General features: G+C 44.9%; 1 protein-coding gene across 1 annotated transcript in view; it reads right to left on the minus strand.

Annotated features, from left to right (window-relative positions):
* Positions 1-215: 215 nt before the first annotated feature.
* Positions 216-26920, minus strand: part of NPAS3 (neuronal PAS domain protein 3) — an 854048-nt gene continuing 827343 nt past the window's right edge. Inside the window, exons 9-12 of the mRNA XM_037050253.1 lie at positions 22318-22424; positions 8005-8152; positions 4500-4615; positions 216-2028 (exon numbers count right to left, since the gene is read on the minus strand). Coding sequence (XP_036906148.1) covers positions 680-2028; positions 4500-4615; positions 8005-8152; positions 22318-22424 — 1720 coding nt within the window. The 3' untranslated portion in view covers positions 216-679. The remainder of the gene's footprint in view (positions 2029-4499; positions 4616-8004; positions 8153-22317; positions 22425-26920) is intronic.

A 26920-nucleotide genomic window follows, 5' to 3' on the forward strand; every position in this document is an offset into this window, starting at 1 on the left:
TAATAAATGATAGCACCATGGTTTTAGAAATTAAGTTAATGTTTCAGTAATTAACATTTAGTCCAACTGTTTTTTTTTTAACATTCTAGTCACAGGCCAGAAATTAAGTTTAAGAACCCAAATTATTTTTATGTGCAAGTAAGAAACTCTTAAAATCTTAACCATAAAAAGAGAATTAAATTCTGCATAAAATTCTAAAATACTATCCCCCCTATTTTTAAAGGAATTAGGAACAAAAACAAAAGCTACCCCAATTCATTTGACTTAGTCAAACAGGGCATATTGTTTATGCTTGTCTCTTTCAATCTTGATCATATCAAGATCTTTGTGAAGAAAAACCCAATGGTTGTCACTTGAAAAATCTCTTGACCACAAGACTGAGTATTCCATGGCCGAGGCATATACACATTAAAGACACCTTAACAAAGATGCAAAGGAAAGCAAAGCAACCCAACACACATCTTAGAAGACGACAAAATGGCAGGCAACTGGTCATCTGATCCTCTGAAGGCCCAAAATAAACACATCTTTACAGAAAAGAATAAGTCAAGTGAAAGAAAGAGGGGATGGGATGGGGAACGCGTGTTGAGAGAAGACGCTGACCTGCTCAAATTCAAAGTGCTAGAATTAAAGGTCTAAACGAAATACGCCCACGATGCCTCCCAGCGGAACGCCCGCCTCAGTCGTCCTTGCGCTCCAGAGTCTGTGCCGCGTGGATGCCGTTGCTGTAGACGGGGAAGGGCAGCGTGGAGAAGAGTCCCTCCGCAGTGGTGAACACGTTGCCCGCGGGCATCTGCGTCAGGCTGGCTGCGCTCACGGCGCCGCCGAATGGTCCCGACATGTTGAGCCTGTGCACGTGGTGGTAGAGCATCTCCATGGGCGTCTTGGGGTCAAGGCCGAAGCCGGGGCTGTTAACGTCTACGAAGTTAACAGCGTGCGCGTTGGGCAGCAGGTTGCCCTGCATGGCCAGGGTAACCTCGGCGGGTGCGTAGCGGATGGTGCCCGTGGTGTAGACCCTTTGCGCGGCCGTGCTGGTGGCCGCCAGAGTCCCGGTCACCCTGTGCACCAACGGGAGCACGACGTTGCCGGCCTGCAACCTCTGCAGCGCCTCCAGGTCCCCAGTGTACAGCAAGGAGTTGGATGCGCTGGGGCCACTCCCGCTGCCCCCGCCGCCGCCGCCCCCGGGGTGCTTGTCCCGCGGGGACGCCGAGAGCGGGGGTGATAGAGGGTCGGAGGCGACGGGAGCCAAAGCCGAGGTGGCTGAGGCGCTGAACTGAGTCTTGCGGGCGGCTGCACCGTCGGCGCCCGGGGGGGTGAGGACCGAGTCGGGGATGGCCACGTGCAGGCCTCCGCTGCCCCCGCCGCCGCCCTGCGGGGATGGGAAGTGCTCGGAGCTTGGGGGCTTGGTCATGCTGTAGGGGGACTCGTTCCTGGAGATCTCCCGGTTGGGAGGATAGTTCCAGATGCTGCTGTCGTTGTCGAAGTTGATGGGTTCCGAGATCTCCGTCTTGATCTTGAGCACCGAGGCACTGTTGGGGGAGGACAGCAGCCGAGGGGGCTCCACCAGGCCCGCATCCAGGCCCCCGGGGCTCGACGCGCTGGACAGGCGCCTTCGGCTGGCGCTGCCACCCTTCTGCCGTTTCCGCCTCTTTTTGCGCTTCTGGTGCTTGCTGGGGGCCTGCGCGCCCGCCTCGCCCGCGCTGTCCGAGTCCTTGGCGCTGTCGGACGTGAGCGACTCGCAGTTCTGCAGCCTCAAGTCCGACTCGCTCTCCACATAGCGCTCCACCTTGATCTGCATGGGGCCCAGGGCCCCGAAGCCATCCTCGCCTGCCTTGGGATTCTCAAAGTCCGAGTGCTCGAAGCTGTCGTCGCTGTCGCGGCTGTCAGGGTTGCTGGAACTGTGGCCTTGGTCATTGCAGTTCATGTCCTGGTCGCACGTGTTGCCCGACTTTTTCCGGTCAGGCTCTGGGTCTTCACTGTTCTCAGACTGGTTCCCCTTCTCATCGGACTTGGAGTTCTCATTGTCCTCTGTGTGCAGGGGGTGGTGGTCGGGGGGAGAGGAGACAAAAGAGACACCACATTAATGGGGCAAGACTGGTCTCTCGCCAGCTGGGGGGTCCTGCGGGAGAGGTCTTGTCCCCCTCCTGAGCTTCTCTACCACCTTGGTTACTTAAAGCCTGGGTCTTTTCTCTTTGAGGGCCTAGATTCGCTGGACCTTGACTCACAGTGTGGTTCATGAGTCAACAGCACCAGCTTGACTGGACACTTGTTAGAAGTGCAGAATCACAGGCCTCCTCCCAGACCTACTGAATCAGACTTTGTACTTGAATAAGATTCCCAGGTGATTCAGGCACATTAACATTTGAGAAGTCCTGCAGAACTGCTCAGTGACTTAGGGTGGATAATCTGGAATAAGGTGTTAGTGGCACACAAAAATGATGGTGTGCAAGGTGATTTTCTAAAGAGGGCATGCACTTTCCACTGGTGACTATTTGTTCATTGAAAACCACAGTCTGTTCCTAAAGTTTTTTAAATTTTTATTTGTTAAAGATTTTATTCGTTTCCTGAGGGAGGGGGACAAAGAGAGGAGGAAAACATCATGCGCCCCCTACTGGGGACCTGGCCCACAACCCAGGCCTCTGCCCTGACTGGGAATCCAACTGGTGACCCTTTGGTTCACAGGCCAGCACTCAATCCACTGAGCCACACCAGCCAGGGCCTAAAGTTATTTTTCTCTATAGCATTTACCACCATCTGATTCACTGTATGTTTTACTTAATTTTTTTATTAACTTCTATTCTCCTCCAACTATTGCCCCTCCAGGGGGTAGGGAATGTTTTTTCGTTTTTGTTCACTGTATAAACGAGGAGCAGAGGCTTTCTGTTCTAGAACTTCCGACGGATGCCACTTAGGAGATAGGACAACAGATCCTCCAGGAGTGCTCCTCACCTCCTCTGCCTCCTTTGTTTTGTCTGGAGCGGAAGGACATGTGTTCACACACCTGGGGAGCAGGTGTCCAAGGGAGGGGAGTGGCAGCTGGACCCCTAGCCATTCAATACATTTTATATTTTAAAGACAATAGATTCTCCCGGTAATACAACCTCAGGAGATTTAGGGACCATGCTGGTTTTCTGGTTCTGCTATAATGCATTTGGGTGGCAGCCAGGACCAGAACCTTGGACAAATCATGTAACTACTCCATAATTTGACATGGGAACACATGGATTTGTTTTGCACAGATTCAGAAAATGAGTAACATTCCAGCACTGAGTCATTTACCAATGGCATTGAAATAGCCGACTCTAGAGGCTCAGTTCCAGGTTGGTGAGGATGTGAATATTTGGGGTGCAGAGTCAGGGTCTGCCTTGGAGCACCAGAGACAGTCCTGCCATCTGCTTCTGATACAGGGGCTGGAGTTAGCTGTGTGGTCAGGGCAGGGCCCCTTCTGTATGGCCAGTGAGGGGCTGACATGAAGGATATTTGTGTGCATACACTTATACACCACAGCATACCTATATCTATGTGTATAAATATATACCACAACATACATATATATTTATACACATAAATGCATGTATACATTTCTAGCACATACATACATGTATTATATGTACACAATACACACATGAGTATGAAGGTCTGTCCAGAAAAAGTCCAGCCATCGTTGATATAATGTGAATGGTTTATGTGACCCTGATGTAACCTGGCAGCCAAGGAGAGCGGACCGCAATGTGCATGTGGGGACAGTGATGACCTCTCTGTACTAGTCAGTGTGGGTGGTAGATGCTGTGGAGTGAGCATGTGGTCGTGGCATTCAAAATGACTGAGCAAGTACAGCAGTGAGTCTGCATCAAATTTTGTGTTAAGCTTGAACATTCCTCCACAGAAACTACTGGGATCATTCAGAAGGCCACAGCCATGGGCAACTGGCGATTGGCATCTTTATCACCACAATGTGCCCACTCATGCATCTTGTCTCGTGCAGAGTTTTTTGGCAAAACATTGTATCACCCAGGTGACTCAATCCTCCTCTAACCTAGATTTGGCACCCTGCGACTTCTGGCTTTTCCCAAAACTACAATTACCTTTGAAAGGCAACAGATTTCAGATTGTGAATGAGATTCAGGAAAATACGATGGGCAGCTGATGGCGATTGGGAGAACTCTGTGAGGTCCCAGGGTGCCCACTTTAAAGGGGACTAAGGTGTCCTGGTCCTATGTACAAGTTTTCTTGTATTTTATATCGTCCATAAATGTCTCTATTTGTCATATGACATGGCTGGGTACCATTTGGATATATACACACACACACAGGTGTGTGCATAGGTATGTGGTGGTGTATGTGTGTGTGGGTTTAGAGAGAGAGACTCAGTAATAACTTGATGTGCTGTATGTCTCCATCTCAAATCCGACTAGTTTCTGTGCTCCGACAGTGCCCCTTTGGCCATGACCCACCCCTCGTAACTACAGAACATGGAGAAGTAGTAATACCTGTAATACCTGAGGTGTCTTTAGAGTCTGATTCAGAGTCAGATGTCTCTGAGGATTCTGACGTTTTCTCCGGCAGGTGGGGGAGCTGGGCGATGTCCATAGGCGTGTCCTTGTACTCTGGATTACTGCGGGAGGGAGACATTCGTCAGGCACGCAGGCACCCATGCTCTATGGTTTGCTTTTGACCATCTTCTCCCTACTTCCTTGCCCCAAACTTGGAGTTTAGAGAGTTTAAACAACTATACATGAAATCATTTCTCAGCTCATCACAGGACTTTTACAGAAGCTTGGATTGTATGTGTGGGGGTGCAGGTGCACCCCACTACAATGATTGAACAGCCAAACATGAAAGCCACTGAAAAGCTTTTAAATAATTAGGTGCTACTGGAGGCCACGGAACTGTGCTGCTTACCATTCCTCCTAGTATAACACCTGGTGGGGATGGGGGAGGATAAAAAGTACTCTGAACAATTCACTCCTGGTTTGCCCTGTCTTCTCTTGGGCTGTTAATGAGGCCATTGCCTCAGTACCCTTGTCTTGGCTCCCTGATGGAGCTTCTCAGTGATTCAGATGGCCCCAAAGCTGTGGGAGGCGGGGACAGAAACCTCGGCACCTAAGATCTGACAGATGCACAGGTGCACCTTGGGATGCATGCATTATGGCTACTGAACTGTCAACACACCCATTACAATCACATTTTCATCTGCTCATGTGGTGTACACCTGTAGCTTGTTAGCTGGAAATCTGATTGCAGTGGGTAGAGCCCCAGAGTGAGAGAGGCCCTAACAGAATTGATCGAACCCCACTTGCACAAATGTGTTTAATTTTTGTTCTATTTTTAATTCAGGAACAAGCCTCTTCTGGAAAAGTTTGAGTTAGCTACCTTCTAGAAATGCCACCCCAGGGCTGGCCCAAGGTCTGAGCAGTGTAGGCTGCTAAAAGTTGAAGCCATACGGAAAGCCTCCTGCCTCAAAATGGAAAATGCCTCTCCTATCCGTCCATAGTGGTTAGCTAAGCAGAGTCTTATGATAGATGATAACTGACTCATTTGCTAATTTCTAGTGAAATTCCTAAATTAAAGAGTCAATGTTTAAGTAACTAAAACTGCAAGTGTCCCTGGGAAGGTTAATTCACGAAGACGGATGATCAGGCATTTGCTCCTTAGAGTGAGTTAACTTCAGTAGCCGTGCTCTCTCTAGATAGTCAGGAGAGGCTAAGGGTGGGAAGGCACTCTTGGCACTCACGTAGTCTCTGACTACTCTGAGCCTGTAAACTGACCAAGCCTTGTGAGGGAATGGGAAGAAGACTGGGGAATAGTAAGTTCAGAGCTGAGGACAAGCCTGGGTGGGGCCCGGCAATGAGGGATTCTGAGCAGCAAGAGGGAGCATGATAGTACTGCTCAGGGAAGAACAAAGAAAAAGAATGTGGGAAAGAATAACAAACTTCGACAGTGACTGTTTTCCAAGACTGGGTCCTTTTCTTACTAGATCTCTAGCCTATAAAAGTGATACCAATGAGTGACTACTTCAGGAAGTTTCTTCTGATGAAGCCCATCTAGATTAGACTCCTTTGGTCTAGACAGCATGGAGGTTATAAGTCACTTGTTACAGAACTTCACAGTCTGTTGTTATTGAACTCCAGGTGAGCCTTTAGGTTAGCTGAAACGGGTCTAGTATGTCTGAGATCAAGGCTCTTGAGCCTGAAGACTTGTCTTTCATACCCAAACTGATTTTTTCTCTCCATATGTAATTAGATGGACTAGGATCAGCAAACACTCATGAGCTTGTACCAAGGAGTCCTAGGTTAATCTAATAGTGTTGATCCAAAGCTGCGTTGACTGACCTCTCCTTAGCCACTCTCATGCCCTCTATTTGGAGGCAGAGTAGGAAGTCACGAGGCTGACGGTGCAGTAAGAGAGACCCAAACAGGAAGAAATCTCCCTGACTGGGAGTAACAGCCACAAAGATTGTTTTGTGTACCTAGGGTACTTCGGCATGGGGGATAGACATCTTCTCATCTGTGGTGTCCCGTTACCAATGCCTAATTCTTAATAATATGGCATAACTCCATTTTTGCCTAGCAAAAGATCAATACTGCACTACCTCATTCTGTTTTCTTTTGGCATGTATTCATAACCTTCCGCATGAAGTATTGCCACTGCTCCATAACCGCTATGTAAAGGAATTTCTTGATGTCACAAACACATGACTGCATGAAAATCAGGCCTTGGAGGAATGTACATTAAATACACATACCTTTAGAGAGAATTAATGTAGAGTAGAGGAGGTCAAACAAAGGAACAAGAAAGTAGATAAATGAAGACTCTTTCAAGTGGTGCACATTAAGGCCCTCCCCAGAGCAATAATCATTAGTGTCTGATTGATATGCTATTGGTAGCAAGCACATCCGTGCCTTCAAGTCCTCACCAATGCGCAGGAGCGCAAGCCGAGGGTCAGCGTGCTGATGAGCCACGGTTGTCAGCATCTCAGCTCCATTTGGTTGTCTTAAAGAAAAATGGCATCCGAGTACTCCCTGTCTACATTATCAGCCAAGGGGCAACAACTTCCATTTATAAAACCTGTTGGAAGTTTTCCTACTCAGACCGTGTGTGGGCCCTGCTTGGTGGCTGCAGGCCAAGAGAAGCCAACGACTGGAATGACTGTGGTGGGAGGGAACCGAGCGGAACACTCAGGGAGCCCCGTGGCAGGATGGGTGGAGAACCTCCCAGGAAGCCTGGCCCACACACAGACCACCAGGCTCTGGTCTTGATTCTTTTTTTTTTTTTTTTTCTAGTTTGAATCCAAAGGCAGCAAGTGAGAAAGGATTGAGAAATGGTCTCGCACACTAGAATTTAGGAAGTGATTGAGCTTGGCCACATTCGTGGATGTAAATTGGAGGCTGCATTAAAACAGCTGTAAAGCTTGCCTGAGATCACAGAGCAGGCAAAAGAAGATTGTCTTCATTTTTATACTGATGTTATCTTGATTCCAGCAAAGCGAGCTACATTGCTTACCACAACTTCAACGTCTAGGCAATCAAATCCTATGTAATGTGCTGAGGACTGCAAAGGGCTGTAATACCCTAAAATGTACCCTACCACTGTTTTTTTTTATCCCCTTTTGCTTAATTTTCACAAGGATTGGAGCATGTGAGGGCGTGTACATGCAGTGGGGGAAGGAGATACCCTTGTGAGCCTTTAGCTTTAGGCAAAAGTCTGTGTCTTTTTTACAGCCTGAGCATTTGTGGAGAAACCAAAGCAACGTCTGCCGAGCCGCCCAAATGCTGACAAACCAAGAAGTCTCAGAAGTGTTGTGAATCTACCCTGCAAGGCCCTTCCAACATAACTTTGATTTTTTCCCACATCTTTTTAATCTTGTGGAAAGAAAAGCAGAATTTCCACTTAATTCTACACAAGATACTGTCAAAAGATAATACCACGTATCAGTTATTAACCATTAGGCTGTCTATTTTATAACTGAAATAGAAGCAAAATAGAATTAATTAGGAACTATACCTAAGAAGATAATTCACCCAGATGATGTTCTTCTCGTTCGCGTTCTTGGCGTTAATAGCTATGGTGGCGCTAGACTGTATCCAGATGTAGCCGCCGTTCTTCTGCATCCAGCGGTAGTACTTCGTCACACACTGGCCCTTATTCAGCACTGGGGGTGAAAACAGAACGAAACAAAACAGAAGGCACTGCATATTAAGACAGGGACAGATGACCATTGTCTGCACAACTTCAAACTCAGAGAGGGGCGGTCCTGCACCGAGCCAAGGTGCCCCTCTCTATGCCCGATGGAGACTGCCATTAGTAGGACAAATAAATTCAGTGGAGCGGCATCTCCCTTGTGAGGGTTACTAGCATTTGCAGCAAGACTTTGTTCTGTTTGGGGAAGCCATGGTGTTGAGAGGGAGCATAAAAGGACTACAAATCTTTGTGGCTCCCAGAACACCTAATGCAGTGTGGATATCGTCAATGGGTTTGACATTCGATGGTAACGAAGGTGAATGTACATGGATTTATTCATAGCTTCGAGGTAGACCTCTTTGAGATTCTGGCTACTTGAGTGGTTCTGAAGGTGCTTTAGCCCTCCGTCTTTGATCGTTCACCCCAGTGCAGCAGTATCAGCCTGCGTCCTTATGCATCTGCTCCTTTTGATCTTGTGCAGCAGAATTTACAGTCCACGTGTGAACTAAATTTACATCGGCCAGGCCGGGGAAATTCTGGTGGGACTTTATGGAACGTGGGAACAAAACAAATCTTCCAACCGAGTCACAGAGAAACGCTGGCCTGAGGGAGGCACAGAATTGATTTGACTGGAGCCAAACAGAATGACAACTCCACACAGACCCTGATATATGGCCCAAAATGAAAGAACAAGTAAAAACAATCAGTAATGTGAACCGGTGCCATTAAATACCCACTGAAAGAGAGCTTTAAAATGCAGATGTTAGAAATGATACTTTAACCAAAATCTTGCCAAGTCGAAATTGATTTGATTTGTATCTAGGTACTTCTGAGCTAGTAAAGGGGGAAAGTGCAGTAAATCATCCCTGAAATAAAGTTGCTATGGATGAGAATGGTTTAAAATGATGCCGGAAACGTGCAGAACCTGATGCTAGTGCTTGGATAGCGTGCCAGCAACTCCACACCCCCAGAAGCGCGCCAGCTGGCTGGCCACTAGAGGGCAGTGTGCACTCGTCCACGTTTCCCACTTTTGGCATGTCCTTGTCTCCGTCTGCTAAAATGAAAAAGCTCTAACTGCTGTAATAAATTTGACTAAATTAGCTGCTAAATGGTTATCTCAAGTAATATGTATTTGCATTAATCATCTTGCTCTAAACCAGAACAAGCCAAAGTCCTAAAGACGTAGTAAATTCATATTGTCCATTTAATTACGGCTAATAAGTGCTTCATATACAATAGTTTCATGAAGTACATTTTGATTTTTTTTGGGGGGGGGAGGTAGATGAGTAAAGGGAAGTCACTTTCAAGAAGAGCTGTGTTTCAGGCTGTCGTAGCTCGTCCCATTGTGTCTGAGCCACTCTCCCTGGCTCCGAAAGTGATCAAGAATCAAACCTTCACGTATCACGCGGAAACCTAGAAACGTCGACGCTTTTCTCCCATTCTTCCTTTTTTCCTCACAACACACTACATGGATGGTTGTAAAATTGAATAATTATGTCCTAACAGTTGTTTGAAAAAGCCTTGCTTTGATGAGGGCTTCAAGCAGGGGCAAGTTCTATTCCGTAACTATTCACCAGTGCAGGGTATTTTAAGGCCCAGAGCTGTCATCTTTTCCTGGTGGCCGGCTCCACAGGTAGCATCCTGCTCTCCCTTCGTAGCCGATGGTAAGTTCTGCCGTTCTGCACGCATGGCCGCCCGGGCTACGAGGCTGCATGGTGAAGCTGAAAGTAGTAAAATTCGAAGTCTGTCGTGAGGCTCTTCTGTCAAACCATCGTTGCATGCAACACGATGTGCGTTTATTCAAATACTCTCATCCTGGTTAACCGTTAATAGAGGGACGGTGGGTTATGAAATTCTGCCCGACATTTTCACAGAGAAAAAACCGATAGCCCCAGTCAGGGACTGTATGATTCTATCAGCTGTGTACCTGGCACGAGGAATCATTTCAAGTAGTTCTAGTTATTTAACAAAGGCAGAGAGGCTAAGAAGCCCCTGTTTTTGAATCACGTGAAGAAAACATCGAGATAGCGGGGCCACTGCAATGGCTGGGGATTCTGGATTTTGGACCCAAAGCAGGCAAATTTAAAATATATGTGTGTGTGTATCTCCCCAAAATATGGTACATAGAAAGGGTCAATGTGAAAAAGGAATTAAAGTCAAATTAGAATGTGCAGAATCAACATAAAGATCACTTTCTCTTCCTAATACATTCTCTTACCTAAAAACAATCAAACAAACAAACAAAGTCTCAGTTCAGAAACACAGGACCAGCAAAACCTTCTGCCTCCATGGTGGGACCCACGTATAAGCTATGGGGGCTGAAAGGCTTATTAAAAGACTGAAATTATGTTGCCATCTTTTTGAGTTAAGGCAGTATGACTCCTGTTCTGTTTAGGTGCACCTGTGTTTCCTGAGAAGAAAAATACAAATTTATTAGGGCTCGTGAGTAAACTAATACAGCCTTCCTTATCTCCCAGGCCAAGGGCCATTTGGCAAAGGGAGGAGATCTAATGAAAGAGAGGCCAGGTCGGTTTTGACGTGAGGAAGTGGTTGTGAAAAGACTGACCCGTCAGGGAATCCCGTGGGGTTCCCTGGGGAGACGGGAGCTACTTGGGTGTTTAACTTACCATGGTGGATGCCACAAAGCAGATCCAGGAGCCTTCGCTGGTTGGCTGAAGAAAAGTTTGACCTAATCCATTCATTCGCCCGGGGCCACCCTGGCAAACAGACTTCTTAAGAGGAAAGCATTCTAGCATGGTCTTAGATCATGACTATTTCCCGAGGATCAGTGTTTTCTGAGGGAGACCCCACGCCGGTGGGAATCTGTATAACTCGGGATAAGGCATTGAGTGAGCTCCCACTGTGGTATGAAAGGATGACCCAAATATTGCCCCAGTTGCTTTTGTTTTTCAGGTCCCCTGAAAGACGCCATCATGGATTTTACTTCTTTTAAAATGAAGAAGGAATGATTTTTTTCCTTGGGGCTTCAAAATATAAATTTATGATTCTGAGATGAAGCTTCTTTTCTTTTTTTAAAAAATCATACTGGGAAATCAGCTGGATCCTTCCAGCTGTGCCAGAGGCAGGATCTGACGCTCTTCCTGAGCTCATGTGGTCCTAATCAGCTCAAGAAGAAAAGCCACCTTGGTGCCGGTTTGAAAGAGATTTTTAGGTTGTAATAAATTAGACAACTTGAAGAACATGAGAACTTTTCTGATTCTCTTTAATCCAGTGGCTGTGGTTTTATTTTTGAGTTTTCACTTGAGATAGAGAAAAATGGGAGGATCTTTATATGTCAGTCTATTTCATAAAATCCCCTTTTTTGTGTGTGGAGAAAAACAGAAATAAGCATTACGTAAGTCACTTGTGAAAGTCCTTAAAGAGAGTTTGTCCCTTGAGAAGAGATAGATCCTCATCAACCCAATGAGGCCAGGAATGATTTCATGGCAATGTGCTCAAACTATAAAAAGAGGAAGAAAGAGAGAGAGGAAATATGTAGATGGGTCATATCTGTAATCCTACATCATGTTGTGTTCAGACCCTTCACCTGGCACCTTTTTTTTAAAATTTACAACAAAGTTTACTTTTTGCTTTCCAAATTTTTTAGTGATGCAGCCTGTGTGTCCTTCTCTGGATCCACTAATCACATTGTAACATTCATAGAATTATGTCTTTAAAGTTGTGCTATCGGATTTAGTTTCTGATTGAGGATCCCCAGACATTGAAATGACCTTTTCTTAGGTTTTATAGGGTAGTTAGAATACACAGGGAGGACGAGTGTCTTTTTCTCAGGTTCACTGACAGGCTCAAATGGCCCCAGGCGTGACTGTGTATTCCTCTGCTCCCACCCAGGAATGTGTTCCCTATTACTCTGAAGTCTAGGGTGTAAACCAATTGCTTTCGGCTGCCATTGCTCTGAAGAAAACCACGAAACGGTCATCAGTGTTACTCTACCTCCCAAACTAAAGGTGCCTTTCAGTTACCAACTGTGCTTTTCAGGGGACAGAGGTGACTCCACTGAGAAAAGACTACAGTAGACGCCCAGAGCCTTAACTCCTCCTGGTTAAAAGGTTCCAGCCCCACTCAGTTGACAATTTTTGGCTGTTAGCAACACAACACCACCTATCCCTAACTGTGAAGGGGGTGGCGAATACAGTTCAGTCATAAGAAAGTAGCAGAGAGCTAACATAGAACANCTGACAGGCTCAAATGGCCCCAGGTGTGACTGTGTATTCCTCTGCTCCCACCCAGGAATGTGTTCCCTATTACTCTGAAGTCTAGGGTGTAAACCAATTGCTTTCGGCTGCCATTGCTCTGAGGAAAACCACGAAACGGTCATCAGTGCTACTCTACCTCCCAAACTAAAGGTGCCTTTCAGTTACCAACTGTGCTTTTCAGGGGACAGACGTGACTCCACTGAGAAAAGACTACAGTAGACGCCCAGAGCCTTAACTCCTCCTGGTTAAAAGGTTCCAGCCCCACTCAGTTGACAATTTTTGGCTGTTAGCAACACAACACCACCTATCCCTAACTGTGAAGGGGGTGGTGAATACAGTTCAGTCATAAGAAAGTAGCAGAGAGCTAACATAGAACACATGACCAAACACGTGACCTGTCAGTTTGCGGGCAGTGGACGCTCAGTGCCCCAAGCCGTACCAGCAGGGACGCTTTCTCTCGTTNACAACCCCCCCCCCCCCACCCCCCCACCCCCCCCCCCCCCCCCCCCCCCCGCCACACCAGTCTGATGACCTCGTTGCTGAAGCACACGTCCACGGCGCTGCACAGTTCCCCACAGAGGCATTTCACAGAGATGGACTGATGACTGAAAGCACATAAAGGAAGCCTGTGTCTGTGGCAGGGACACGATTCTGTTAGTAAATCAAAACAAATCGGCCCAAGTTTGCCTTCAGAAATATGGAGAATAAAAGAGAACATGGTCTCTTCCTGTTGGGCTGTTCTACCAAATCAAAGCCAAAGACTCGAAATAGTGAGCTGCTTGTGTCTCGGAAAGAAGGGAGCCGTCTCACTCAGTGTGGAGAGGAGATGAACACAGATCAAAAGCGGCCTTTTAGCAAAGTGTCTCACAAAAGGACATTTTAGTGGTTTGCATATGTATTGAAAAGCTGCAATACTTGGTGTATTCAGGTAAGTATAGAATAAATAGGAAATGGTGAGATCATCAGAGGGAGATTTCACACTTCACATTCACACAGCTGAACAAAGAGCTTCATTATTGTCATGGCGATAGGAGGACGCATCTGCAGCGCCATTCACCCCTCCTTGAGGTACCTTCGTCAATGGCTCAGAGAATGGAGAGCGGATGCCTGTGCTAGAAACTCAAACTCAGTTTTGAATTCACTAATGTGGAGCATGTGTGTGTGTGTGTGTGAGAGAGAGAGAGACAGAGAGAGAGAGAGAGAGAGGAGAGAATCACACTTTCTGTTTAATACCACAGTTGGGTGCTTAGCTGTAGCCACTGGTTCTCTTTCCACATTCACAAAACTAGCAGATGAAACATGAAAAAGAATACTGACTCTTTAATCTCTGCTTTTTCCACCTAAGGCCCAAGGCAGGCTGACAGGCAACTTCATTCTGGAAACAGGACTTTTTTTTTTTTTTAAATTCTGGATTACTTTTTCCTCTGCTTTTGAAAACTGTGGGCTTATAGGGGAATGAACCTGACATAGACTTAAAACAAGAACAAGTTTCTTTATTTAAAAAGTTATAGTCCTTGATGCTTTCAGGAAGGTCATTTTCAAAGCCCACAGGAGAAACAGCATTAGAGCCAGAAACTGCATTAAGTGCTTTATTTACTTGCGATGGAGACAGTTTTTCATTTAGAATTGCTCATAGGATCAACCAAGTCTTTGATGCTGAGCAGACTTTCCTATAGATTTTGCAATTAGTGGGCTAGATGTCTTAAATAGCAGGCATCCACAAATTGGTTTTTAGTTTTTTTTAAAAATCTATGTGCTGAGCAATATTTGGTGAAGTTTAATGATATTTGATGCTTAATCTGAGTTACGAGCTTAAGGACAGAAAACCTGTGGAGGTTCTGGGAACAGCTATGCATCATCTATGGATTTCCCCCAAACACACTAATGTCAGGCCCCACTTGAATTGCGATCTGTGTGATTTATAACCTCAGGAGAGGTTTTTTCCTGTACCCCCGCCAATGGATAGATTTTTATTAACTGTTAATATTGAATCATGCTGAAAACTTTTCATTGATTTGGAACATGTCAATTTGTGAAGTTTAAAAAATAAATTCCCCTTTTCTCCATGATAATGGACTGAATTGAAAACCAAAGCTTTTAAACACTGATGGTATCACGTTCTGAGACAGGAAGGATCAAAGTAATTGGCACAAGCGACACCTGACATCTCAGATATTTTTTCAAGCCGTTTTCAGTCCAACCAGGAGCTTTGGTGCCATTTGTTCCTGCCCTTTCTCAACTTACAGTAGTTACAAGCAAAGGATTTTTTAGTCCCATGCTTATTTTCTGAGTTTTTTTCCCCTCCAGGAGTTTATTATATAAAGAAGAAGCTGTGAACTCTTCAGTGTGGAATTTAGAGAGTAACGGCTAGGAAATGAAAGAAATGGTTAGGAAATGGTGGATTTGTTCACCTCCTTCACTGAGTTTCCCAGGCGCATGTTGGGGGCTGACTTCCTATAGGAGTCTCACTCAGTCACAGTAATTCCTTTTCCCTTGCCGGTGATTGCTGTGAGTTTGAAATATGGTGAGGCGCTGGACCGTGAGGCTGAGGGGGAAGTCTCTCTACCGTGGGAGGTTACTGCAAACGTTTTCTACATTTTGAAACTAAGGATTTCCTTCCGTTTGCCTTTGAAAGGTAGCCAGACTCTTCAGCTGTGGTCCCAAATAATTCACAACAGTGATAACCAGGATGGGAAGTGGCGCGTGTAGGGTTAGGAAAGCACAGGGGGTCTGGCCTGGGCGAATTCTTCTCCTCCCTCTGAAGTTGAAGAGTAGTGGAGTCTTGGGGAGCCTAAGTTGGAATGTAGGGAGGGCTCCAAAAAGGCAAAAGGGAGGAGGAAAGTCTTACACTCAGCTTCATTTCACGTGTTTCTGGCTGCAGTCACTTCATGAAATCCGCTAAACATCTTTAACAACAAATGTGTAAGGCTGTGAGGCACGGGCATACAGAAACTAGTGTTCTGGAAGATCACTAATATGTACAGAAGCCCGGACAAATTCCACTTGTTCACCTGTTCCGTAAATCTTCAGCAATCCAAGCACTCTGTGGTGGAAATGCTGCAGGTTCTCCCGTGGAGCTGCGATTGTTGACCGCTGGCTGAACAGCTCTCCTGCCGCTTCCTCTGGCTGCCAGGCCTCCATCTGGTCTCTTCCCAAGTCCCGGGGGATAAGCCTTGATTGTGTAAACCAGTCATGGTTAATGCCACCCTGCTAGTGTGTGGTTTAGGCTTGGTCATTCGATGAAACGCTGGACAATAGGACAGAAGAGGGTGTCCGTCTATTGGAGAGCCCACGGGAGTATTTTCTTCTCCTTCCAAAATGAACACAAAATAACATCTGACCATTTCCTGAGGGGACAGTACCCTGCAAGGAACTTACGGCTGGTGGTGCTTCCGCTGTCTCTTGATCTTGAAGAGAAAGTCGAGACAATTATAGAGAAGCTTTAAGTCACTGTTTATTTGGGTTTCCTTTATTCGTAATTGGATGCATTCTAGTGGCTATGTCCTATCTAAAATCCTGGGAAGCCAGAGAGGACGTGGGGTTCATAGAAGGGTTTAAATAACCTGATCCATAGATAACCCTATATTTATAGGAAGAAAGCACTGTATGCTACAGACATGTGCAAATCAAATTGCACGCTGCTCATTGGTGTAAAAAGAAGTCTGAAGTTTTTTTGAGATAATGTAGGATGTCGTTAAATCAATATTTTAAGGAAAGGATTTTTTAAATATGTGGTTTATGTAAGAGAAAGAACAAGAGATATCATTATAATAGGTTATGAAGTTGATTTTAAGTTAACTTTTTTTAGGTTAACACGGATGACTTGGAAGTTTTTTTTTTTTTCTGAGCATCCTTTAGAGGAGCAATGGGTTATTTTTCTCTCAAACATCAGGTGGTATTTTTAAAAATAATAAAAGCAGCTACTGATTGAAATTGTAATTAGGAAAAAAAGTCCAGAATGCTCATTAGAATTGTATTAGGGCATACTAGCCAGACTGAAGTTCGGCTAATACTCTGAGCAGAGAGAAGGGATCGTGTGTGGTTGTATTTTGTGTCCTTTCGTTAGCTCTTCTGAGCCCGGTTTGCCCTCACCCCACTTCCGCGCCCCCAGTATCTCCTGCCATCTTGGCTTCCTGCCATCTTCTTTCAAAGTCCAGGGAAAAAATGCCTCCTGTGGGAATTCTCTATCCTTCCTCAGTTGCCCCCCACCTCAGGGGTATCTGTGTTTTGTGTATATATGTTAATAGTCCTCATGTTGTGCCACCTTTTCAAAATGGGCTGTTTTCATGCTGTCTTGTCTATTGGTATACAAGCTCCTTGAAGGTAGAGACCAACATTAGTTATTTTTGGAAGCTTATAGCAATCCCACAAAGCTTTGTATGTCCTAAATACTCACAAATGTTTCATGAACTCAAACAAGAACATGGCACAGGAATATTCATTCACAGTTATTTGTGTGTAGGAAAGTATTAACCTGGGAAAAAACTGAAAGCCTTTTGATTATAAACTCACTATTGCTATTTATACTCAACTTTCTCCACCGATATTCAAAACTTTACATCTTTGTAATGAAGTTAATCTCATTAGCAAGTAGTCACGTACTCATTTCATTTGAACATTGATGGAGCTACCCTGAGAGTCAATTCACTACTCATATTTTACTGCTATTAATAAACTTACCCAGTTGGAAAATGAAATCCTTAAATTCTTAGCTGATTTGTGTTTACTTTTACTCCATGTAAAATGATGCCTTCTAAATACTAGTATAGTCAATATCTCTTGAACTTTAACATAGATGAAGCAAGCTAAGGAACTTGTTAACTACAGTTCAGGTCAGTAAGCCTGGGGGTGCGCCCGAAACCCTGCATTTCTGTGGTGCACTGTAGCAGGGACACTGGGCTGGTGGCTAGGCCCTTGCTGGTCTCTGTTTTCTGTATTTGCCTGTCCTTGGACTTGAAAATCTAAAATAAGCATTTGCCACCATCCTCCCTCCCAAGGAAAAAAAAATAAAATAAAAATGCTAATTCACTCCTGTATAAAAACCTTTTTTTTTTTGTCTCCATGTTACAGTCTTTTTAATTAGTGGACAGGCACTCCATATAGGCTGACTTGGCTTTTACAACAAGGCAGACATTCCCTGACTGACATGGCTCGGTTGGTTGGGTATCTTCCTGTAAAACAAAAGGTCGCCAGTTCGATTCCTGGTCAGGGCACATGCCTGGGTTGTGGGCCCAGTCCCAGGTCAGGGCTCCTGTGAGAAGCAACCGATCAATGTTTTTCGCTCACATCAATGTTTCTCTTCCTCTCCTCCCTCCCTTCCCCTCTCTAAGAATAAATAAATAACATCTTTAAAAAAGAAGCCAGACATGATAGCTATCACACACAGTTCCTTTCATGGTAATTTTCATATTCATATGGAAGATGAGGAAAAAATCATTTGCTTTAGAGAAAAAAGTCCAGCAAATGATTAGGCGGTAGCTAAATCCCTAAAGAGTCAGGCCTGAAAAAAAAGCTACTATCAGAGACGAGAAGACAGTCCCCTGTGTTCTCTGCATTTAGCCCGCCCATCAAACTTGATACCGTCCCTTCTCCCTTCACTTGCAGCTTCCTTTACTGAGGGCAATGGCAGCATACCCAAATCAATGATTAAATTCCCCCTTTGTTTGTGTGGCAGATGACAAATGCACGGAGGACATCTTGTGTTTCCTAGGCAGGCAGGGCACTTACTTTGATTGATGCTCCGTTGTGGAAAAAAATGAGCTGGGAAGGAATTACAATGGAGGGCCTGCAGACTGGAAGGGGATATACTAATTAGTCCTGCATTAAGCAGTCGGCATGCATTGGCGATGAGAAGCCTTCAGGAGGAAAGTGTAGAGGTTATTGATGCAAAACAGCATGGGATGCATTATGCCAGGTAGCTGTGTATTCCTTTTGTTAGGAAGTATAGAATTTAGTAATTAAGAAATAAACACTTAGGCTACTGTATTTTTTAAACCACCTCCAAATACATGGAACAGACCATGCTTTTAAATTCTCCATGATCTTATAGACAAGCTGGAAGTCCTTCTTTCTTTCGGAAATAGCCCGGAGTTTCCTCATCCTGCATGGTTCTGGGAAGGGAAAACTGCCACCGCTCCTGTACTTGCTGGTTTCTCTTCTCTAAAACCCACAGATCCAGACTTGGACCTTGCTGGTGGAGCACAGTGTTATAAAGGGAAAGGAAGTTTTCCCTCAGGACTCTTTCCAGGTTGTAGAGAGTTGTTGATTTGACCAGGGGAGAACCCTAGGGGTATCTCAAGACAAATTTAGTATTTTCTGTAGGCAAAAGCCCAGGTTAAAAGGGACTAAACAGAAACTGAGAGCATGTGTCTCTGTCTGGTTCAACACCTGCGACTCGCCCTTCTATCTTTCAGGCTGCAGGTACAGGTGGAGTAGTAGATGGTTGCTCGCTGCTTCCTTCACGTTCCACAGTGATGCTCTAGAAAACTGGAACATGTGACTCTAGGGTGACAAGGACTAGTCATCTCAAGGTCAATACCTCCTGAGCAGTGGAGAACTAGAGGGTGATAGGCAAAGATGCTCAAAAAATGCCAATATGAATGGTCAATTTGACCTGAAGAATCAATGAGATTGGGTTCCATGACTTCAGTGAGGTGACAAAGAGAAAAAAAAAATCACAGAGGATTTTGCTCACAGTGTGAAAAAAAGGAGGAGGACCTAAAATGAGACTCCCCTGGTTTTAGAACACCAGTATAATTTCACTAACTTACCATGTTGGTATAGATAATGTGATTTTTAGTGATTCTCTCCATCGAAACCCAGTGAACTCTCAGGTATCTCATGCTAACCTAATGGGAGAGTAGATGGCCCAATGTTCTTGGTTCAATTTATCAAAGTTGTCAAATGCTGGTGCAGCTGAGATTTCCTTTTACTTTTCTTGTCCTAGAGACAAGTTTGCCTAAGGATTTGCAGATGTGTATGTTAGGAAAAGAGATATAAGTGATAAAGATAGCATTTGGGGTTATCAAAGGCTATTGAGTCTTTAAAAAAAAAGTTTTACCCATAAACTGGAGCACAAGACAGGTATCAAAGTATCAACAATATTATCAGATAACTAAAAACTGCCTTCATGGACAGAACCAGGAATGGTGCCAATAGCTTTAGGAAGAAAAGCTAAATAGTTAATGTGGTTTATTTTCGAACCATCCCTTTGTTTGAGAATTCTGTCTTATTCTTGAGCTGATTCTATGTCCCCATGACCTTCTCCTGCCAAGAAGGCACAGTCGAGGCATCCTTCAGTAATAGCCTAGGGCTCTGGACAAGCAAGATGCTGTGCTGGCGTTTTGCCTTTTCCCCCCACTGTTTACACAACCAAGACGTATTGCATGCTCTGTCATTTTGTTACTGGGCTGGCTTTGGTTAGAAAATTAGGTAAACACGGGATATTCCATCACACAATTTTAGACTCAATCTTACTTTATAATGATGCTAATGTTTATTGTACAAAGCGAGATGCATTGGTATATTTTAGCATTTTATTTTAGTCACAAAATGCAAAACCTGACATTGACATCAGTTGGATTTGTGTGTGTGTGTGTGTGTGTGTGTGTGATTGAAGATATTAAGTACTACAAGAACGCTGAAATTTCAATCTGATTAGGATCAAAATTCTTCAAGATCAAAACACTCCTTTTCCTCACCCTACAGTTTTACTAATTGTGTGCTACTTGACATTGTGGAGTTATTCCGCAGCGTGATAGCTGAATATGTGAAGTGTATTTTACTGTGCAGAATTATCAGCTCATTCTATTTGTTTTTTTCACATGTTTAAGGTTATTAAAAGAACTTAAAATTAGAAGTCATGTGTATGAGTTGAAAGAGTGAACTCAATCATGGTTAGTGGGCTAAATCATAAAGCAATAGCCAGTATGTCAATATCAAGTCATGAAAAGAAGTCACAGAATTTGAAAGCATGCCTTCTCTGTTTATTAGTTGGCAAGATACCAGAAAAATTAGGAGACTAGCACAATAGTGAATAGCAGAGTTGTTTATTTTTAGTGCTCTCAAATTATTCTGGTTACTGAAAATGAGATAAAAGTAGATCAGAAAGAATGGCAGCAAACATACTGTGTTGGGGACCTTTGCTTTATGGGGAGGAGTGAACTGCCTGAGCTCCCTGTACCTGAGCAACTGCGTTTCTTCAAGCTGCAAATCAAATCTCAGAGAGAAAGCATGATGTTTTCCAAACAAAACTGAGGATGACAAAGTTCTTTCTTGTAGCATCAGGTTCCTGAATTTAGACCTCAGTTAAGATTCCCAAATCAAAAAGCACCCTTCTCTCCCCACACATGGGGTGTACGATAGTACCCTAAAAACAATATATTCATTTTTAAAGTCTGGTTCTTTGGCATAGATTGGCTCAAAAAGATAGTCCCAGCTTCCTCTAAAGATTCTAATTTTTCTCCATTTTCTTGAAATTCCCAGCTACAAAAACCTGATGTTGCCTTTCAGGAAACAGCATCATTTCCCCCCCAATTAATTGAAGAGCCATCTGCTTCTGCACTACACAACACCCATTTAGCCATAGCAACAAGTGTGGCCCCGAAATCCCTGGTGTGCGATACCAAGGCACTCGCTCTTTGCCGGGAGTAGAATCTGCTGCTGAGCAGCCTGGAGGGCAGGCTTTTCCCACAGACGTGGCATATACAAAGTTTGACACTGAACTTGGGCCCAGGTCATTGCTGCTAATGCAGGGCGAAAAGCACAGAACAAGATGCTCCCAATCTGAGACTTTGGCTAGCTTACTGTCTCCCCATTATCTTTTTGAATATCTGAGTTTGAAATGAGCAAACAACTGCAAAGGAAAGATCTGAGACAGCTCTCCTCAACCACGGCAAGAAAGGAAAGAGGGAAAAAACACAAAGGCCACCCGGCTGCTTTTACTACAAAAAGCATCAATTTCAAGGTGTACCGTCTCACTTGGGGCACCTCACATGTATTTAAAATTAGAGTTCAGGACTGGGTTCAGAGCCTTTCAGGAGTTGAGCTGGTAGGGCTCTCCTCTCTTAGGAAGAATCTGTGGAATGGTCACAAAAAAGGGCCTCTGGTTGGAAGAAGACAAGGCAGCCGCTTCCTAAGAGTCTACCCAGTGCCTCTTACCTTACGGGCTTATCAGACCCCTTCCATGCACAGTGTAAACAGCCCAGATGAGTCTGATGAGGGAAAGCTTCATGAGGACACTGGTGTGCAGGTTACTGCTAGGAGCCAGCCAGAGAACTGCTGGTCCTGCTTGGCTTAAATGCCACAAAAGGTGCCTTGGAGGTCAGCCTGCTGGTCAGGAGCTGGGACCCAGACTCAGAGATTAGTTTCTTTCTCCCAGGAGTTCGGAGATGGAGGTACCTGCTCCTCTGAATGACCCTCTTTCCAGAAATACAGTGAGAAGACACTGCCTTTGAGAGCCGTTTCTGGACCGCGTGCTCCGCCCCTGTTCCCGGACTTCCCCCTTGTTTTGTGGCGTGTCAGGTAGGAATTTTATAGGTTCTGTTTGAACCTGTCTTCTCCTGTGTCTATTTTGACACTGAGACCATGAATTTCAGAGTGGAAGTTGCTCCCTAGAATGTGAAAGGGCCAAGAAAGCACTTAAGACAAAGGTTCCACCATTACTTCTTCAGAGAGAAAGCACAAGAGACCACGAAATCCCGAGTGAGCACCTCAAGATCCAGCAATTTCTCTAGGCCTCTGGTCCAACTTTCAATCTAATTCCAGCACAAGTTGAAGTGATTTATGTTTCACATCTCACTGTATGCTGGCAGGTACCTCAATGGTACACAGGAGACGAGGAGGGAGAAACGGGCACTGAACCCAAACAGGCAGAGAGACAAAACCAGCCGGCTTGTGCCCACACTCAGGAGGTACTTACAGTCCAAGTGGCTGTGCCTGATGCCCTCGACGTCCTCCGCGTGGATGAAGTGGTAGCATCTCTTCCCCACGATGTCGACAGGGGTCAGATCCATGTAATCGCTGATCCTGCAACAAGAACAACAGACTGGAATTGAGAAAGGGAGAAAACAGAAAAAGGGTCAGACGACTTAGAAACAAATGTACCGGCAATTTGCATTCCACCAGGGGACCCAGGAGGAGCTGGCACTTTGAGGGAAAGCCCTTTATACACAAGATCGTTTCTCCAACGAATAACAGGCTTTTGCAAAAAGTAGAAAATGTGCTAGATCAAGCAATCATGTTTAAATAATTAGATAGGATTTTCTTATCTTTTTTTTGCATCAGGATTCACATCGAGACAGTACAATTTCATGAAACTATTGAGAATCGGGGACAACGCAAGTTCCTCATTAGAGGCCAAGATAATTCAAGGTTACCTAATACAAACATGTTATGTTTATACCAAATGATTAGAGACACCTTTCATTTAAACAGATTGGTCTTCTATTGGGTATTTCCATGAAAAAGGGCTTCAACTGCTTCCTGGCACGAAGTCCAAATTGGCATTTCAAGGGATATAATTTAAATGCTGAGACACACAGATGCCTGGGGGTATTATCTTTTTGAGCCGCAGCGATGTGGGAGCTCGGTTCTCACTCCTGCCCCTGTCAACTGGTCCTTCGTGGTGGGTTCCACACGGAAACTTTTCAGCCATTTCAGCAGCTCTGCCAGCCTTGTGCTCGTCATTGGCGTGTGTGAGCCTCTGTCACTGACCGTGCAGATGTCAGCGTCCTCAGGCAGGAGCACAGGAAAACAGAACAAAACTGGAAAGCACGTTGGGAGAATCGGCCTGGTTTACACAAACACGACAGAATGCTTTCTGTGCTCCCCCTTTCCAAATACAGACTCACGCTGGTCAGTCCAAAATAAACTATATCTTTTGTTTGATTTATTTCTAATGCCCCTGCACATTTGGGGGTACGTGACATATAATAGGAAGTGAATCTCTAGAAATGACACGTTTAAGAAACTCATGAGCTCACTCACTGCTGGGGAGTTAAATCTGACTCCCAATGCAGGGAAATAAGAAATAAAACAAGAGCAGAATAATATGGAGTATAATGAAAACATACCGCCCAGTGAGTGAATTTCTCAGTGCCTAGCAATAGAAATCATATTTTTTTTTTTTTTAAAATATTTTATTTATTTACCTTCAGAGGGGAAGGGAAGGAGAGAAGGAGAGAAACATCAATGTATGGTTGCCTCTCGTGCATCCCCTGCCAGGAACTGGCCCCTGCTGGGAACTGGCCTGCAACCCAGGCATGTGCCCTGACTGGGAATCGAACCGCGATCCTGTGGTTCGCAGGCCCGCGCTCAATCCACTGAGCTACACCAGCCAGGGCCTAGAAATCATATTTTTGACCAAGCTAGAATTCTTGGTAAGATAAGACAAAATGGGCAATAGAAGGAAGTATTTTCTCAGGATTCCATGGTTTTCTGGTACAAAAACGGATGAGTTGGTATTTTCCTGAGACCATTAGCTGCTTTCCCCCGCAGTTTTCACCCCCTTTCTCCAAATGAGGAAACAAGGATGTCATTAAAAAGCCCTTGTTGGTGTTTCTGAGATGTGCCAGCTCCTCTGGAAGCGTCAGATGGTGGCTTTGCCCGAGGCTGTCCTGGGGACCGGGAGGGGTTGGGTGGGTGTGTGTGTGTGTGGGGGGAGAGTGGTCTGTAGAGTCAAGGATCGGCTTTAGTTTCTAGTTAGCAATTCCCTAATTCAACAATAAACCCTGGGAAAAGTCCACTTCATTCTTTAGGGAAGACATTTTTTAGTTTATTTTTTAGTTGAATGAAATTCTTCCAAATGCCCGAACCACTTCTCTGTACCGGAGCCTGTTACCTGGGTGAATGTGACCAGCTCTGTGCGTTCAAAGACCTCTGACTGCACCGTTGAAGCCCCAGACCAGTCTGATGACCTCTGTTAGAATTAGAATCTGCATCTCACACCCTGAGCCTCAGGTTTCTTGAGCTTCTCCCTCAGAGCAAATATGGGATTACCTTTCACACAGGTCTTTCTAGTGATTAGTGCACCTTCATTTGCGAGATAATGCTGTATTGTATTGGCTAATAAAGGGTTGTGGGAAACTTTTTTGTTTTTTTAAATGGCAAGAAGAAAAGCCTTAAAGTGATCACAGAACATCTGAATCACTAGAGCGGCACTGTGGTGCCATAAGGCACCCAGGTGCATGGAATGCATCAGGAAGAATTAACCTGTGATTACAGGAATGAAACGCAGGGGCTGGTTTTGAGACAGGACAATCATTGGGTACATGTAGGTAAATGAGATGAGTCTCCATTTCTTTTTTAAGGGATTGGTGGTGGTAAACCTAAACCAAGGGGGCTGACATGTGTTTTCAAAGAAGCAATAGCCTAGTTCATCCTTTAGCTTTCTGTCTGGCCCCCTGGGTCTCCAGCACCCTATGTCCATTTTAAATTAGCTAATAAATAGCTTTATGGGACTGTGACTATGTTCTTCATAGGTGCATATGTTATTCTGACCAATTCCTTACCATCGAGCCTGACTTCTGAAGAAAAATAAGAGACAATTTGGAATGCAGGGCGACCCCACAGGGGGTAGCTAAGTGCCTGGTTTCTGAATCTGGAAGATTTGGGTTCAAATCTTGGCCTTGGAGGAAATGAGACAATGGCAACACCTACCTCACAGAACAGTCCAGAAGCTTAAGTGAGATGATGTACACAGCGTGGGATTACGGTTGTGAATATGTGAAACATAGGATTCATTCTTGTATTATTATTTATTAATTACTGTAATATTTTCTACCTGAACTACTATAAACCTACTTTTGCCCCACTCTGTATAATGACCTTTGCACATTGCCAAGTGTATAGTAAGTGTTCAATCAATGTTAGGCATCATTATTACTTGCCAACGCTCGCCAATCATTCTGGCTGTCTTTCCTGATACTCTGTGGTCATTCCAGGATACCTCAGCTAGAGCCAAGTATAGAGTCATGATGATAACAACTGCAATGCCACCAAGACTTGAAAAATAGGTTTAGAGTTACTTATTAAATAATAGTGAAGGGTTCATGATATCTTCTATCCCACTGAACATTAAGCGTCAGGTGGGTATCTTCTCCCACTGGGGAATTCTTTCCTCTGAATCAAATCCTGACCAGAAATGGTAGGCATTGCTAATGCAATCTTGACATCGTTAGGGCTTCCCAATGGGACTGCATGCAGATGCGGTCTGGCCGGCTCTTGGCGCGGCCCTGGAGAGGTTGATCGCCCAAGTCACTTGACCCTCTGCTCTTCCGTTTTTCCTCCATAGGCACTCACAGGGCTCAGGGGACACATACTGTATTCAGGCCTGACAACACTGTGCCACAAAGGCATCTCAAGTTCGACTCAGCAGTCCGTCCCGTGGCACCGGGGAGGGACAGCATTGCCAACGCGGCCTTCAGCAGCCGGCACATGGACAGCTCTTTCCGCCCCTCTCCCCACACCCCCGATTCCGTTCTCTTTAAATTAGTCTGATGATGGGTTGGTGACTTCCAGGTGAAAGGTCGGACAGGGCATTGTTCCTGTTCCTTGTCTCTTGCTTTTTGCTTAATGGAAAAAGTGAACTTTTAACCAAAGGCTCAAAAGTCCTTTTATAAAAGCTCAATCCTGAGGAAGGACTGCCAAGTCATTTGTACCATGAGTCATCTTTTTTTAAAATTTATGAAAGTGAGAATTACAAAGTTTTACTTAATATATGTGTAGAAAGCCCCGGATCAGCCTGATGACTTATATCAAAATCAGAACCTGATGCATTTTTTGTTGTCTTTTTTTCCTTTGGGGTGCTCAAAATTCTCACTGGTTCTCTCTATTTCTTGTGGACTAGATGTTTCTGTCCCCTGAGGATTCATATATGAAAGCCCATTCCCCCATGTGATAGAGGTAGGGCCTTTGGTTTAGATGAGGTCATGAGGACAGAGGCCCTGCAATGGAATTTATGTCCTCATAGAACAGACCACAGCTCCCCGTCTCCCTAGGTGAGGACACAGCAGAAGGCAGCCACCTGCAAGCCAGGAAGAGGCTCTCGCCAGCAATCTAATCAGCTTGCACCTTGACCTCAGACTTCCCAGCCTCCAGAACAATGAGAAATACATGTCTGTTGTTTAGGCCAACAGTCTCTAGTACCTTGTTATAGCAGCCTAAGATGACTAAGGCGGTGGGCGGGCTTAATGCCTGTCTGAATGCTGACCATTGTGAGGCTGGGACCTTGTGGTAGCCAGGGGGAGGGTCTGGCTGAGGACCAGGAGATAACTTTTCCTGCATCATTTTCCTGGTAATGTCCCAGCCCTGCTCCCTCCATGGGTTTTTGGCCAAAATGGGCCTTAATTATAGCACATGGATGCCTGGGTATCCCAATTCATTCCATTGTTATCCCTAATGTAAATCAGGGCAGCAATGTAAATTTTAAATAAAAAGCATGTTTGGTGTCAGTCCAAGCAGCCATTAAAAACAAGATTAGGATTTATAATGAGCCTCATCGGGAGAGTAAAATCCTTCAGGCT

The sequence above is a fragment of the Sturnira hondurensis genome, unplaced genomic scaffold (assembly GCF_014824575.4).
Source record: "Sturnira hondurensis isolate 20B ecotype Veracruz unplaced genomic scaffold, ASM1482457v3 Scaffold0006655, whole genome shotgun sequence".
Lineage (NCBI taxonomy): Eukaryota > Metazoa > Chordata > Mammalia > Chiroptera > Phyllostomidae > Sturnira > Sturnira hondurensis.